Here is an 18,161-nt window from a genome sequence, read left to right as displayed (position 1 = left end):
CTATTATTATAATCAGTATCATAAAGCATCTTTTTACTGATAATTTTACTTTCAGTTAACATCATTCATCCCCATCATTTAAGAGATCATATTGTATAATAATAACTCTATATATCTATAGTCAGAGCTCACACTTTCATTTTACAATGTATAATTTCAGTATAATATTAGCAAAACAAGCAATAGTTATTTTGACAACCCAAAATAAATTACTTGAAACATCTTTCATGTTGTATACGCTGCCTTTTTTCTGGCCATCTCTTTACACAACTTCTTGCAGCTTCTCCTCAGCTTATTTCCTTGGTTTACTTTCAATTTCTAAGGACTACATATGCCTGCAAGCAGTGATGATGTGATGTTTTTCCTGTATTGTATTTGTCACCTGACACTCCTCTCAGCACCTTTGTAGTTCAGACAGCAGGTTCTATGAGATGTGTGACACAGCAGTGTATATTCACAGAGCATAATGAAGTGTCACAACACCAAAGGAAGTAAATGTGAGGGTTCTTTAAAAAGTAAGCTTTGGAATTGACAATATGATTTAAAATGTTGACTGTATATAAACTTTAAGTCACTGACCTGGAACAAGTATATAAGTAAAGTCTATTGAGTCATTAATATCCCTATATTAAAAATCAGGTCTAAGATTTAAAAAAACACTATTCTTTCTGTTAAGTCAGGTAAATAAAAATATTTTTTAGTACTGTTTTATATACAGACCAGCGATTTATCTCTTATTGAATGGTTCAGATGGTTTATTCAGATAAATTGATAAAGACAGGCAGAGACAGCTGTGCAATCTCTTTTTCAACCCATCTCCTTAAAATATACAATAACAAAACCAGTGTTTACTACAGTATTCATCTTAAATCCAGAGATGTCCTCTGATATACGTTTCTCAACCAATAAATGTCTTCACTATGAAGGCAGTCATCATTCAACCCACTTTGAGCCACACTATCGTAGACCTGCCCAAAGTCTGTGACTGGAGAGTAAAAGGCAGCACAGTGATATAATATATACAGCAGTAATGTTTCAGAGGCACACAGGGCCCCTTCATCAGGCAAGTCACTTGCTTGACAAAGGGGCCCTGCGTGGCTCCGAAATGTTGCCGCTATATATATATAATGTGACCACTAAATAAAGCTCTAGACCCTTCTGAAGATTCCTTGGTGTGCTGGTGACATTCTTCCTCTTTGATTGTCTACGGTTCCCAGCCCGTGGTCACTGCAGCACCCAACACTATTGAACAGCCATTTTCAGGAACGTGTGCATTGGGAAAACTGCGTGTGCAGCTTGGTGATAAGCTCATCCATCTGTCACTGTGCTTTCCCTCTATATCAGCACCTAGTCAGCACCTGAACTAATTGGCTCATTGTGCTACTTCTTCTCACACTCCAATCCTGATCAGAGACTGCAAGAGGCTGATACCAGGTCAAATTCAGGTACATACACATCTTGCATTTACAAATACATTTTATGATATTGTAATAATTACAGAGCTACATTAATCTGTGCTTTTAATTTGAGTCAAAACTTATAACTGAAGTCTAGGCTGATATAAAGTTTCAGAAGTACATCAGTAAAATCTTTACCAAGTAATTATAGATCTATTAGTTTAACATCTATAGTCGGGAAGATACTGGAGTTTAATGAAGGACCACATAGATGAGTTCTTGCTGGAAAAAAATATTTTAAGCAACAGACAGCACGGATTCATAAAGGACAGAAGTTGTCAAACAAATCTGATTTCTTTTTATGAGGAGGTGAGCAAAACCTTGGATAGAGGGGTGGCGATGAACATGGTATACTTGGATTTTGCAAAAGCGTTTGACACAGTTCCCCACACACGGCTAATGTGTAAGATAAAGTCTATGGACTTGAAAAAATCAGTATGTAAATAGATGGAAAACTGGATAAAAGACAGAATTCAGAGAGTAGTGATTAATGATTCATACTCTGAGTGGTCTAGGGTTGTTAGTGGTGTACCCCAAGGTTTAGTGTTGGGACCCTTATTTTGTAATATATTTATAAACAATATAGGTGTGGGATTAAAAATAGCATGCACTGTTTAATTGAGCAACTATGTGGCAAATGAGGTTTAATATTGATAAATGTAAGGTTATGCACTTAGGAGCTAAGAATATGCATGCATCATACATACTAGGGGGGTACAACTGGGGGAATCAATGGTGGAGAAGGATCTGGGGGTTCTGGTAGATCATAAGCTTAATAATGGCATGAAATGCCAAGCCGCGGTTTCTAAAATGAGCAAAATTCTCTCTTGTATTAAAAGAGGTATAGACTCCAGAGAGAGATATATAATTTTTACCTCTGTACCAATCATTAGTAACACCTCATCTAGAATATGCAGTTCAGTTTTGTGGGTACTAATTCACAAAAAGAACATTTGGGAACTGGAGAAAATGCAGAGAAGGGCAACCAAACTGATAAGAGGCATGGAGGAGCTCAGCTATGAGTAAAGATTAAAGAAACTGAATTTATTCTTTCTTGAGAAGAGGAGATTAAGGGGGGATATGATCAACATGTATAAATACATCAGTGGTTCATATAGTGAACTTGGTGTAGAGTTATTCATCCTAAGGCCATCACAGAGGACAAGGGGGCATTCTTTACATCTGGAGGAAAAGAGATTTAATAATATAACTGGATGCTAACATTTATAAGTAAAGTTTATCCAGGGAATATCCAACTGCCTCTCAGGGGATCAGGAAGGAATTTTTTCCCCTGCAGGAGCAATTTAGGTCATGCTTTACTGGGTTTTTTTGCTTTCCTCTGGATCAACTGTGGGTATAAGATTATTACTTGTTTTTTTGTTTTTTTTATGGTTGAAGTGGATGGTCTTTTGTCTTTTTTCAGCCAGACTAACTACGTAACTATGTAAATTAATAAACAATTTTATAATCTAACTTAGTGTTAGCTGATAATATTCAAGGTTAATGTTTGTCATTTTTTACTGTACCTACTGGAGCCTATTTATTTGATAGGCTCCAGTAGGTACAGTAAAAAATGACAAACATTAACCTTGAATATTATCAGCTAACACTAAGTCAGATTATAAAATTGTTTATTAATTTATATAGTTACATAAAGTGAGTGTGCCATAAAAAAAATGTTATGAACGCTTGAATGCAATTTTAATGCTTTTTATTATATAAATTTATGCACCAATTTGGAGCAAAAAAAACAATTTACAAGAGAATTATAAAAAAAACCTAGACATGTGTTCTGCATAGTTTCTAAGTTTGTATTACAAAGGATACTTAAAAGACTAAGCTTTGTTTTTTTCATATTAGTGGTAATAATAATGATTTTAATAAAAAATAATAAAAACTGCAATAATAATAATAGTTATGCATCAGAAATGTGTTTAAGTGTGAAATATTTTCTAGTAGGAGTTTCTAAATCTAGTAATATTACCAATATTTGCAGTATGAAGGTAAATATTTGATTAGTATTTTTAATTCACTTTGGTAAAAAGGAAAACAAATGTTGAATGAATAATCAGTGCCCAGAGATTCAGTTATATGGTTATGGGTATGTTTCCCATTTCTAGAGTGTAGAAATTATATTTGTCTTCACAGTAACTAGGAATATACTTGTAAAGCGATGAATTTTGCATTGATCTCACATTCACTGCAAGTAAATCAATCACTATATATTAGAAAACAAGCATAAGAGATAGTCACCCACACTGAACCTTTGATCATTGTTATATTCACTGGTTTATAAATATACAAATATGTATAAACACCAAAAGTGAGCTCATTTTGTTATGCAATGGGTGGAGTAAGTCACAAAAATACAGCTTTCCCCAACAATCTACCCATCTCTTTAACACTTGATAAGCACCAGAAAAAGCAGTGACTTTTTTTTTTACTTCAAAACCTCAGCAACAAACAGGTTTGCCAGTTTTTGATGTGACATATGCATTACCCCATATTGTGATCTAATGTACTTTAACTGACTGCAATGGCAGCACATATGATAATCAATATTATTATCATCATCATTATAAATTGGTAGTGATGAAAAAACAAATAAGCTTGTCTAAATTCACTATATGTATGATTTCCTTGTAACCCATACTTTACAATTTGAAAAAACCACAAGATGTTTGCACTGGTTCACAAGAATAGTATTGTAAAAATCTATGAATCTATATTAATGGCACACACATTTGTTCATATGCTCTTTTTTGCAGCTTGGTATGCCATCTATTCAATTATCATATCATATAATAAACAAAACTTTATATTTTATTTATAATATTAAAGGAACATATTTTCCATCATGAACCTCAAAGACCTGAGAGAGGACGTGGAAGATGTCCTTTTGACCGAGATTCTTCTGTTACATCAATATTAACAGGTAATTGTGTTTTTTTCTCACCTTTGTGAATATATTTTGCACTCTTTTTTTTTTTTAATCAGAGAAGTCAAACATCCACCAATACAACTTCCACATCCACAACTTGTTTTACTTTTTAACATTGCAATGTGTAATTATGCAGTGCTGTATGTTTGCACATGTAAATTGCAACATTGAAAGGACTGAATAAATGACTGAATAAGGACTTTTTATTTGCAATGTGTAATTTTAAATGACCATTTTTACCACCATCAAAAGAAAAATATCAAAGTCTGTAACTGGATATAGCCTCACCCCAAAATTCACTGAGCTCTCACAATGCATTGTGATTGGTCAAAGCAATGCACCTGACCACAGGTCAGGTGCACTGCTTTAGCCAATCAAAACTGAATTTACTGTGAGAGACATTATTGGCCAAAGTTGGTGACTTTGGCAAATCATGGCTCACGGGCTTAGTCCATGCCCCACACTTTATAAGGCTGTTTACACAGCAACCTTGTGTAGTGTGTTGGTGGTATTTAAGTAAGGTTAGTTAGTGGTGTGTTAGGAGACAGTGTAGTCAGTGTAGTGCGGTGTTATGGAGCAGTGTAGTGGTGTCAGTGTTTTTTTACAGCATTTCTGCGTCACCACTGTTCCCATTTTTTTTCTTTGTTAAATTTTTTTTTGCAGTATCAGATTCTGTTGCTGCATCTTTAGTGTTCCCCCTTCTGTGTTGTGTTCCTCCTTTTGCATCAGCAGTGTTTTTTTGTTTGTTTTTTTATTTATTTATTTATTATTAGTCGCAGGTGTTCTTCCTTCTGCATCACTTTTTTTTACATTTATTTTATTAAATTTTTTTTTTGCCGCAGCAGTAAAATAAAAAAATCTCCATAATTGCTGTACCTCCTATTTGCTATAAATAAATAAATACAATGGTTTATAGTGCACCAAGCACAAAAGTATTGCACTTAAGCACCAAATTCCCATCCCACTCTCAAAAATAAAAAGTTCTAAAAATCCCCTAAAAAAACCCATCATGTCTTAAAGGCCAACAAGGAGAGGCAGATGCTCACAGGCAGCTAAAAGAGGGCAAGCAGCCTCTCTGTCTACAGTAAAAAGTGGTGGTCGTGGACATGGTGTATCCTCTGCAGGAAGGGCACAGTTGTCCTTTTTTCCAGTGCTGGCCATGTTATTAAGCCAAAACATGCAGATGTGGTGGAGTGGATAACTAAGCCATCCTCATCCTCCTCTGTCACCCAGGCTCATACTAGTTTGCCTTCCACTGCTGATGCCAAAGTGACCTCCTTCCATAGCCCCACTACAGCTGCTCCTTCCGTAGCCCCACAATCAAGCACAGATGAGTCACCTGAATTATTCGATCATAGTGTCAGTCTCATGCTGCTGGAGGATGCACAGTAATTTGAATGCTCTGATGTTGGTTCCCAGGTTGAGGAAGGGAGTGAAGTGAGCCTAGAGAGAGGGGGTGCCAGTGACGGACAAGAAATTAGCAGTCATGTTCCCCTAGATGCAGCATACTGCCAAGTTGGCTCCAGTGATGAGGGGGGTGCGCTTGTTTGTCCCCCCTTTCCTAGACTGCCATGACTGTTCAGATCAAGGGTCTGGTAGAAATTTAGGGGGGTCCCCAAGCTTTTTCTCACATTTTTTGGGGGTGGGACTCTACTTAAAAGTCCTTCCAGGTCTAAAGGGCCTGGTACGGCTTTTAGGGGGAACCGCACACATTTCCCCCCATTTTTTGGAGGTAGAGTTCTCCTTAACAGTCCTACCAGACCTAAAGGGTCTGGTATAGATTGCAGGGGATCCCACGTTGGTATTTTTTTTTTAAATAAAAATGTAATTTAAAAAAAAATGTCAGCCCTGCTGCAGCAGGTTCTATATATTGTACAGATGTGCAGGTAGTTTAAGGGGACCCCCTCCAGGCATGATATTTAAAGGAATATTTTTTTTTTTTACTTTAAGCAATGAAAAATTGCAATAAAAAAAAGGACTGCCCCTTTAAAAACAATACTTTTTGAAAAAAAAAATGTTTTAACTGATTCATGTCCCTCAGGGCAGTCCCCGTGTCCCCATACCACTTTTCTGGCTAATAACTTAAATATATAAGCCTTCAAAATTTGGGCACTTTTGAATTTTAAAGCTCCATAGAGTCTTCAGAATGTTGGTTTTACTTGGAGAAAACTGACTTTTCAGTTTTCTCTGGGTTTTGTAATTCTTGGATTGGGTTCTGGAGTCTTAAGACTCCAAAAAGTCTTGGGAAGCCTTTAACCCCTGTGTCCAGGTTTTACCAGAGGCCAGCAGGCTGTGTGTATGCACACCCTTTATGTTCAAAGACCTGACAGTAGTTTAGAGCTCCACCCTCCCCAGACCTCTGTGAGACTGCAAGGGAGTAGCCAGAGGTGTGCATATCTGCACTGTACAGATGAAGTCTCTCAGGGAACAGACAGAGGCCCTGAAAGTGTATTTCTAGTCAAAACTTAACTAAGCAAAAATCTACTTCCACCCCTATTCTTAAGCCTATTCTATCTACCCTAAAAAATAAAAGATGTCTATACTTACCTATTCTGAAGTGGCTCCAGTCTAGTCACATGATCGGGGTCCTGTACCAACTTCATTTAGAGGAGAGACAATGAATATCCCATACGTAGTCTATGGGGGATATCATCACCCAGGCTCTACAGCTGTTGTCGGTGGTCTCTCCTCTAAACTGAAGCTGGCACTGGAGAGATCATGTGATCGGATAAGAGCAACTTCAGAATCGGTATAGAAGTATAGACATCTTTCCTTTATAGGGTAGTTAGAATAGGCTTAGAATGGGGGTGGAAGTAGACTTTTGCTTAGTTGGGTTTTGGCTGGAATTACGCTTTAAGATGGGTATACATGTACAGTATTTTTTTTTTCTTTTTTAATCAGAGGATTGAACAAAGAAAAAATTGATAGATTCCCACGTCAACACAGGCAATGATGATGCAGGGATCTCTACCACTGTTCCAGCGTATTCTTAGGATGCGTGTCAGGGACCCCAGGCTTTACCACTGCGCACGAGTCTGCGCATGTGCGGTATGCCGGGGCGCACTAGCCAATTGCGGACGTGCGCCTGGCGCACTCTGACTATGCTCAAATTGCTGTATGGTCTTTTCCTGTTATCCTGTGTCCTGAGAGATTGCCTTGTTGCGGACCCTGCCTGACCCTGATCCGTTGACTGCCTCCTGCTCTGATCCCCGGCTTGTCTGACCATTCTCCTGTCTCATCCTGTACGTTGACTTCCTGTTGCTGAACCTGGCCTGTGACCCGTTTATCCTTCTGCATGCTACTTGTACCGTTCTGCCTCCACCGTTACCGACCCAGCCTGTCTGACTTTGCTCACTCTACCTCCTCACATCAGGCTCTCACCTGCTACGTACCACCGGCAAGTGTCTCTACCACGGCTGGTTGCACCCAGGGGCCACAACCTGGTTTTGGCTTGCTCCAAGTCCATCCCCACCATCAGGGGCTCTGGTGAACCAGCAGGTCGGAGCTTAGATTCCGCGCCCTGGGGAATCCCGGTCTGTGGGACGCTAGAGGATACTACCGGTCGGTCCCTAACAATGGGGAACTCCCCTCTCCCCCCTGTTAGAATACACAGATAAGTGCTTGCACCTGCAAGTGCACATTTTCCACAATAACCAGAGCATCAGGGAGCTGCAAGTGTGCAGAGAGAGTTGCAGAGGTTGCACAAAAGCACAGGGGGGCTGTGAGGTGGTCTGAGGGATCATACCAGAGAGCAACCACTGGTGTAGTTGAACTTTTTCTTTCTTTCCTAAATAAAAGTGGGCCAACAAGCCCTGAAACACATTTTCTGGTTGCATTAAACTTGCTGGGTAGCACTAAACCTTGAGCAAACCCCAACACATATCAATGTATGTATAATTATACACATCAAATGAATAAATAGATAAAGACAATGGCATCGCAACATTGATAACAGATATGATTCTGGTGCATGTGTTGATGGGTGTGGATTGTTACACATGCATTGTATAATCTGCTTAAGATATTTGTGAACACAGTAGATTATATGTCAGCAGCAAAGCAGCAAACTACAATTGCTAACTGGAATTATGTTTACCCTAAATAAGTGTACCTTTTATTGATCCTTTATTCGTGACAGTCCAGCCTCCTTTATCTCCTCCTTATCCATAGTGGGGGTCGTGTCTCTACAGAATGTGAGTGGGCACACTGTGACGAAACACAGAGCAGGAACATCTGTGAGCTGAAAGCACAACCATGTTTCAGAATGCAGAGCCATGCTCCCACAGGTTGCACCTGCTACACAGCAAGGCTGGGTGGGGAGCGTGACCTCAAAATTCACTAGAAGAGATACTTGTATTTTGTGTACATGCACAATCTTCTGCATCTACTAACAGCGACCATGCAAACTAGCCTTGCCAAACTGGCCATGCCACCATGGATCTGCTTCCATGGTCAATTTGAAAAAGGACTCCTGGAAAAATGGTAGTTACTTTACAAAAATTGATGAAGAAAAAAATATTCAGGCTACATTTATTAAGAACTTTATGACACCTATATACACACAAAGAATGATCATTGTTGGGATAACATACACTTTAATGCAAGCAATAAGATTCTTTCTCACCTCTCATCTCCCAACACCTCAAGTACCGATTGCTTAATATAGTTGAATGTCTGGTACATGTGCGAGAACCACTCTAAATTCACATAAGTACATTACATACAAATAATAAAAATAAAAGTATGCACAGTATACAGTGTTTACAGCACTAGAGCAAGCTAGGAGAATGAATTATTGCAGAAGCACCACTACTTGTACACATGAATATCCATTTAAACAATGTAAATGTTGTAAAGTTACAGCATCATAATTCAGTTTCAGACTTTTTCAGTTACTCTAAAGTGGTACACTTGGTGCCTAGAAGACACTCTTTGTCTTTCACACAAATCAGAAAATATAACAATATAATCTAGAAAATGTTCATACCAATATTTATTCATTCACCTGGTTTTATAAAGTGCATAAAATACAGACATATCATTGTTACTACTGAAATGTTTCATATCTTATACGTTTTTCATATAAAATATGTGTGCAGATGATCATTGTTTAAACATACTCCAAAGAACTGCCTTTCTGAGTTATTGGATATGGCCTTTACAGCCCAACAATGATCCTTTGTGTACGGTTGGTTAAAATATGTGCTAACAGAGCCTATCCACATAAACTTGTCATCTACACTGCTCCAACAGCCACAAGTCTGAACTGTGGTTTCTAAGTCCAGTTAACCATGTTCTGTTAACAGTCCTGAAAAAAAAGAATTAGAAAATTGGGGTTAGTGCTACACACCATAAATTACATGTGCTGTCACATCAGTACACCAGTTGTCCTAAGAAACTAACAAAGAACGTAGTTTTATTAGCGTACGTTTAAAAACCTTATTACATGCATATGAGCAGGTATTATTTTGCCTAAGTACAGGTCATGCAATACAAAGAAAAATATATTTCTGTGTAAAAGTTCTACTATTACTGTTTGTTGCAGTATATTACTGTACACATTGCTATTATATAGTGGCAGTGGACTGTGATTTCAGCATTCATCATTCTAGATATTCACTCCTTTCCTATTCACCAGCAGAGATGATTTATTTCCCCCACTTCTTTTTTAAAGTCATGCATAGCAAACACATCAATGAGCATGACCAAAGCAAGTAGGTATTTTATAGGTAACTTTTTCACAACGTTTCATGCAATTTCAGAGCTGAATATTTTCCTTGAAATTACTTGATCTACTCAGATTATTTGGTTTTCCTGTTTGGATTGTGTAGCCTTTCCCTCATACAGTGCTAATGCAACGTACAATTATTCCGTCAATTACCCCCATTGAAAGATGCTTTAACATCAGGTAGAAGGGACCACCTTTCGAAATACTAGTCCAAGGCCAACATGTCTTTCACATCACAGTACAAGATCTGTAACTTCACTGCTGGCCAGTCTTCTACATCAGAATATGAGTGTACATATTACATGTTCTCTGTGGATATATTTCAACTACTTTACAAATAAATGGTTATTAATGTAGGCTTTATTTAAAATGAAGTTCTCTTGAAAGCCTAAGTTTAGTATTTTTTAAATCAGCACTTTGCTGTACTATAGATTCCATTAATAAAAACACTCTATGAATGAAGGGCACACGCAGATGAATACAAGGTTCACCTTCTCCTTTAATAGGCTCTTTTCATTAATGAAAATTATAGTACAGATTCTATGAAAGGAGGAGGGGCATGGAGGGCAGACATAGCCAGCACTCTTGATGAGTGCCAATAACTAGTCCAGTGGCTGTATAAGCCCCCACAGCATTGGAAGATTTTGACCGCAGGAGGTGTGGGACACTTTACATTAATCTAAGTATTGTCCCTTGTGCTGATTTTAAAAATACATTTTTAACTAAACTTTGACTTTAAATATCTGTTTCCCTCTTTTAGCTCTGTGAAAAGATGAACCAGTTCCCGCCCGGCCAATAGCACAAAGGTGGCCGTGCGAGCAGCTCGTCCTTCCAGGTGGACGCCATATGGCGTCCTTTCGGGCATGCGCAGTCTGCATGCCCGCAGGGCCGCTCTGTGGCGCGATCTGTCACCAGCCGTGTACCTCAGACACGGCCGATGACAGATCTGTGTACTGGCCCCGTTTCCAATACCATTTGACCTGCTGTGACCAATCACAGCAGGTCACATGACAGTTGTATACAATGGATGGCTTCCTATCATGCCATCCATTGTATACAAGTGTGTCTAGCTGTGAATGGTCACAGCTATCACATGCACAAGCTGGGCCAATCACAGCCCAGCTGCGTCATGTGATTAGCCATGGCCAAATGAATCGGTCATTCAGGTAAATGCTTGCTTATAACAAAGTAATTCTTTGCTATAAGCAAATTTTGAAAAAAAAAAAAAATACTGTTACTATGGTAACATTGTACTACTTTGGTCATAGTGAAATATGAAAAAAGAGAAGAAAATGTAAAAAAAAAAATTCAAACTAATTTAAAAAAAAACAAAAAAATTATTATAATTATTTTTTTTTTCGTACTGTCACCAGTCAGTGTCCCTGATCACCGCCATGCCATTTATATGATGACGCTGTACTGCACTGGTGACAGTATGTAAAAAAAAATTGTGAAAATAATTTTTTTAATTTTTTAATTTTCCGAAAAATTATGACAAAAAAATTACAACTTAAAAAAACTTGTCATGCTTCTTATGAAATATGTCACACTGTCTACTTTGCAAAAAGGGGTCATTTGGGGGATATCTGTACTGTTCTGACATTCTTGGACCTCAAGAAATTAGATTGGCCGTCAGTACCTCAGGATTGATCAATATTCAGATATATACCATAGTTTGTGAACTCTATAACTTTCCTACAAACTAAATAATACATCCTAATTTGGGATATTTTCACAAAAGACATGTAGTAGAACACATCTTGGCCTAAATTTATGAAGAACAATTATTTATTTGCACACTTTTATAACAGAAACAAAGAAAAATTTGGTGGTTTGTTTTCAAAATTTTTGTCTTTTTTTGTTAATTTGGCAAAAAATAAAAACCCCAGTGTTGCTTAAATACCACCAAAAGAAAGCTCTAGTTGTGTGAAGAAAATGAGAAAATTTTAGTTTGGGTATAGTGTTGCATGACCGCGCAATTATAATTCAAAGTGTGGAAGCACTGAAACCTAAAAAATGGCCTGGGCAGGAAGGGGGTAAAAGTGTCCTGTATGGAAGCAGTTAATTAACTCTTTTACCAGTTCACCACGGCAGGGCTAGTAATGTACCTAGTCACATGGCACACATCCTCCTCTCCCCAATTCCTGCCCCATCTTTTTTTTTTTTTAGAACAGCTGTGTGTAGAAGTTCCAAGCCTATCAACACTAGCCTTTCATTCTGAACAAGAGCTCAATTTTTGGGTTCCCCCTTAAGGCATATATTTGGTACTAAAGAACATATAAGCCATTGTTAACTTATCACTTGTGGCCCTCTTGCTGGGTAGATATCTTTATATCCCTGCCTACCTGGGTTGTTATCCTTTGGCAAGCTCCACACATTTTAATTTTATATGTAATAAAAATACCTGTCATACTGGTTCTGGCAAATTAGACTGTAGGTTGATAGTCAGAGATGCCCACTGGCCACAAATCAGTCCATTCCACTGTGGATTTTTAATTATTGACATAATTGAGTTGACATTTTACATTTTTGGCTAACATCTGGTTTGGGAGTCATCTGCAGACAAGGTAGTAGATCTAAGAGCTAACCACTCTCAGTGATCACCAAACACCAAAGCTATATATTATTTCTGATTTTCCTTCCCTCTTTTATGTCAAGGCAACAAAAAAATTGCTTTAGCAATTTGTCATTATTTTTATGCTCTACCACCTAATTTTATTAAGTCAAGCATGCAGCTGTTTGTCATATTACATTATTTATGAAATTAATTTACAGAGAAAGTCTACATCACTTTATAGAGTGCATATACTATTCTCATCATCAGTTCCTTACCCACAAAGGGATTTAAAATTCAGTGTTCCTATCTGTCACACACTCATAAAGTTAAAAGAATATAAAAAGACCTTTATTTATTGAGGCAAACAGTAATGAATGAAATACCATAAACCCATTTACACATTCTGTTTTTTCTACATTATGGACAGATACACATTGTTGCTCTTTGCAATGCATTTTCAAATGAAGGTCACAATGTTACCTCGATTAATAAATATTCCATCACATATATAAATAAGGATATAATACTGATGAGCTGCCAAAAATAAATAATAATAAGCTGCTGCAGGCACCTAAATGTGTTCCCACATCAATCAAATTCCTCAAGAATAGTGCTGCGCTGCTTCCTAGTGGCCCACAAAAATAAACTAATAATGAATAAACACCCTCCTGAGCATCAAACCCAGTGTGTAACAGAATAAATCTGTGAAACAAATAAAGTCAATAGTACATAAAAAAACTGGCTGAGACACTAAATCCAAATGATATGTGAAACATATATGAAAAATAAACCATAATCAAATAGCAATAAACACCTGGCCAACCTATAATAAACACCCTGCTGAGCTGAAGAATAAAGTGTAAAAAAACAACAAGAACAGTAAAATATGTGAAACGTATATCAGAAATAAAACATGATCACAATAGCAGTAAACACCTGGCTGAGCTGTAATAAATACCCGGCTCAGCTGATACATCAAGTATGAAAACCAACAAAAACTGTTGTAAAATGAATGCTCAGTTGGGCAATCAGCCCCTGAATGGAATAAATAGGTGATCAATCAAATAAATGTTCAACTGGGCTAGATAGTTGTTGTTGTTGTTGTTTTGTATACTTTATTCTTCAGCTCAGCAGGGTGTATATTTTAGGTTGGCCAGGTGTTTATTGCTACTTGATTGTGGTTTATTTTTTTATATATGTTTCACATATCATTTGGATTTAGTGTCTCAGCCAGTTTTTTTTATGTACTATTGACTTTATTTGTTTGACAGATTTATTCTGTTACACACTGGGTTTGATGCTCAGGAGGGTGTTTATTCATTATTAGCAGCACTATTCTTGGGGAATATTCCATCACACGTGCATTCAGTATATTACATTTACATGTGTATCATTTTAGTGTATACAAATGTATTTTGAAATAAATTCTTAGTACTTATTATACAGCAGAATTAAATGCTGGAGAAATCCCAATATGCCTATCAAATCCTAAAATCTCACATAAGCTTTAAGTTACTGGAATTTCAAAATTATGTTTCAGTATTTTTAAATCTACAGCTTTGATAAAAATAATAGCTGGTGATCCTGTCATGTGTCTATTTGTTCAGGTATTTCCTGTTATAGAAAGACAGTGCTCTCTTCCTTTCCCCCAACTGTGCTCCTATGTTGTCATGAGTATGCTCTAGTGGAGATGCAAGCAGCCATTTCAAACCCACTTTCTTCAGGCATAGTCCATTGTAGTCCCTTATCAGGAATTCAGCCTTGAAAAATGGAGTTAAAGTGCATGCATGTGTAGAGGAAGTAGCAGCACAGAGGCTTCATGAAATCAGCAGTACAGAGAGGCAACGAAGGCATAAAAAAAGGGTTAATAATAATTTTTTTTAATAGCAAAAGTTTATGCTACATAGCACTTTAGAAAAATAAATATAGTTAGGGTTTAGAGCTACTTTAATTTTTATTTTCGAACTCATGATGTTATTCCCTGGTAATCAGCAAAGAACAATCTGCATTTTTTTTTATTATTGAGAGTGAGACTTTTACTGAAGATAGACAGAAGAGCTGACACACTCAACACAGCTTAGTCCCTGGAAGCTGCAAATAACTATTCAGTACCACAGCATGCAGACTGGATTTAATATTTAATAATTTACAAAAACATACTACTTTACTGAAATAGTGAACTGCTGTAAGTCAAAGATGTTTTCCTATCCTTTTAAGGGAGTGTTTTTTCAGCTTTGTTACTTTTATAGCAACTCTGATGTAAGTTTGCCACCTAGTGGATCATGAGCTTAGTTAAAGCAAAAACACTTTTAATGGGTAATGATATCAGTTATATAGTATAGAAATGAAAGATATGTGCCAATGTATTACAGATAAAACCATATAAATATAAAATGACACAAGTTTCTTATTTAGACTGTGGCAGACCTGCACAGGATCACTTTTTTATTTTGTCATCCTAGAGAAATACTTCTACTGGGAGGTGCACTTTGGCCTTTATGTAGCACTGATTAGTGAATTTAAATAATTTCTCACCTTTATCATTAGTACAGTACTTTGTTCAGAAAATATTTCTTGACTCATAATTAGAACATTTATTTAGGAAGACTTTGAAATGATACAAAGATTGAGCAAATCACAATAGTTTCTGTGGAATAAAGTAAAGTAATCAAGCATATATAATGTTGCTTTGAACACTCTGGTAAATTGCTAGAGGAGGGGATTTTCAAGAGTAAACAAGACATTTATTTATGACAAATCCAGCCTCAAATCATGTATTATTTGGTATGAATTTTCATTCGCCTATGTGCCTAGAGACCTGTGAGCCATTCTTTGCATAGATACAGTATATAATAAAATAATGACAATTGCAACATTTCATCACTTCGAATGGGGGGGGGGGGTTACTAAGATATTCATGCAATGGAAATGCAAAACTCCTATGCTTCAATCAGTTGTGATGCCGCTGTACCATAATTAAATTAATTATGTACAAAGAACAATTCTATCAAACTAACAATGGCAGGCTGGTCCACTGGGTTGGAATATTCTAGAGCATTTCCTAATGTTCTCCCTTTATTAGGCTGCAATACGCTGGTTCTTACTCTATGGAAAGTTTGTCCAAAACAGGTGTATCTCAGTTTCTGAACGCCTCAGTTAACGTAATTTTCGGTTTACAAATGCATATCCATTGAAAATATTGCCTCAGTTTATGAATGTGTTACAATTTTTTTTTCCAATATGAAGTGTATGTTGGTGCCGATTTTTAAATGCAATTGCCAGCTTTTTATTTTCCTTCAGCTCACAGAATTAGCTGTCACTTTCCCCGGAGTTAAAGGATACTTTGTTTCTTTTATCTTGGGAAACAAACTAAAAGGAAACATTGTTTCTTTTAACTCAGGGAAATAAACTAAAAGGAAACTTTCTTTCTTTTAGATGGGGGGAAAGTGACAGCTGATTCTCTGAGCTATAGTGAAGAAAAAAAAGCTGGTCATTACATTTAAAAACTGGCACTGACCTATAGTGACAGCGACTTTTTAAAACTTTTTTCTGACCTCTGGAAGGGATTAATTGGTTTTAAATGCATTACTATAGGAAATCGGTTTACAAATATTTTGTAATACGAAACCAAGGTACACGTGTATATTCATCCAGTCACTGGGTTTGATTTACTAAAACTGAAGAAAAACTTCAGTTTGTTCAATTAGGTTTTGAGAAAAAAACTGGAAGCTGATTGGTTTCTATGCAGTGCTGCACCAGATTTTGCATGTCCAGTTTTAGTAAATCAACCCCAAATGTTTGTGTCTGCTGAAAATGACTGAAGGTCTGATGAACATAGAATTATCTTTATACATAATCAAATGCCCTTTCAAATGTGGCACAGACCACTCATGACCAAAAAGGGAAAAATTACAAAATGAGTTTAACTGCATCCTGACCACCCGCCTGCAATGTACTGCGGATGGGCAGTAGCTGCAGGCAAAGCGATGTACCCGTACGTACCCCGTTCACTGCCAGCACTAGCGTTTAGCCCCAACGCTCCCCCACACCCCTAACAATAAGTGCAGTGTCAGTATAACTTCTGATCACTGTCACCTGTAATACATTGCACACAAAACCGCAGTGTTCACAGAATCAGACCTGATCTCTGTTAGCACTTCACATTTTTTGTAGCAGTTCAAACAGTCCCTGACAGCCAGGTGCTCTTTTTCATAATAGGTACCTGTAAATTTAGAGTCCAAAATGTCCAATGAAAGGTATGCTAGTGAAGAGGCCTACAGGATTTTGAGCATGTCAGGTGAGAGCGAAGAGGAAGACTACCTGACACAATCAGCCTCAGAATACGAACCTGTAGACAGCAGCGGCACCCTGACAGGTAGCTTGGTTGATGGAGAAGAGGTCCCTGTTAAGATCAGGCGTACCCAACCCAATGAAGCTGAAGTGGTCGGATCGCATGACTTGTCTCATATGCAGCAGAGTGCCAGTACTAGTGTTGCACAAGCTTTCGGTGAACTGATGAGCACCAGCGGCCTAGTATATCCTGGTCTTTTTTATACCAGCTCTGCAGTATCACTTGGTGATGTGGCAAGTCCCATAAGTGCAGTACAAGCTGGTGAGGTATTATTATTATTATTATTATTATACAGTATTTATAAAGCGCCAATAGTTCGCTCAGCGCTGTACATTACAAAGGGGGACAGAACATGTGACAGAACAATACCAATACAATGCAAAACATGAGGGGATCGAGGGCCCTGCTCTTTCAAGCTTACAATCTAGGAGGGAGGGGATGGTGGCACAGGAGGAGATAGCTGTGGGGGATGGAGTGGTAGGAAGAGTGGAGGAGGTCGGCAAGTTAGCAGGGGGCGGGGTAGGCTTCCCTGAAGAGATGGGTTTTCAGGGTGCGCCTAAAGGAGAGGAGAGTAGGTGATAATCTGATGGGTTGGGGCAGGGAGTTCCAGAGGATGGGTGACACCCTGGAGAAGTCCTGGAGGCGGGCATGGGAGGAGGAGACCAAGGAACTAGAGAGAAGGAGGTCTTGTGAGGAGCGGAGTGTGCTTGCTGGGCGGTACTTGGATATTAGGTCAGTGATGTAGTTCGGGGCAGTATGGTGGACAGCTTTGTACGTCAGCGTTAGGATTTTGAATTTGATCCGTTGCGCAATCGGAAGCCAGTGGAGGGATTGGCAGAGGGGGGTGGCGGAAACGGAGCGGTTGGAAAGGTGAATGAGTCTGGCAGCCGTATTCAGGATGGACTGAAGCGGGGATAGCCAGCGGCGAGGCAGGCCAGTGAGGAGGGAGTTGCAGTAGTCGAGTCGTGATATGATGAGGGAGTGGATGAGCTGTTTAGTAGTTTCTGGAGTTAGGAACGTGCGGATTTTGGCGATGTTGCGGAGGCGGAGTCTGCACGAGTTTGTTAAAAAGTGGACTTGGGGCTGGAAGGATAGGTTGGAGTCCAAAATGACACCAAGTACTCTGG

The 18,161-nt window shown here is 38.1% G+C and overlaps 1 protein-coding gene across 1 annotated transcript in view; it reads left to right on the top strand.

Moving 5' to 3' along the window:
* Positions 1 to 18,161, top strand: part of SEMA3E (semaphorin 3E) — a 188,605-nt gene that overhangs the window by 108,724 nt on the left and 61,720 nt on the right. Inside the window, exon 5 of the mRNA XM_089685944.1 lies at positions 4,299 to 4,392. Within this exon, the coding sequence (XP_089542070.1) occupies positions 4,299 to 4,392 (94 nt within the window). The remainder of the gene's footprint in view (positions 1 to 4,298; positions 4,393 to 18,161) is intronic.

The sequence above is a fragment of the Staurois parvus genome, unplaced genomic scaffold (genome assembly GCF_062004578.1).
Source record: "Staurois parvus isolate SC_StPar_1 unplaced genomic scaffold, SC_StPar_1.0 ptg000019l, whole genome shotgun sequence".
Lineage (NCBI taxonomy): Eukaryota > Metazoa > Chordata > Amphibia > Anura > Ranidae > Staurois > Staurois parvus.
This window is presented reverse-complemented; position numbering and strand designations above follow the sequence as displayed.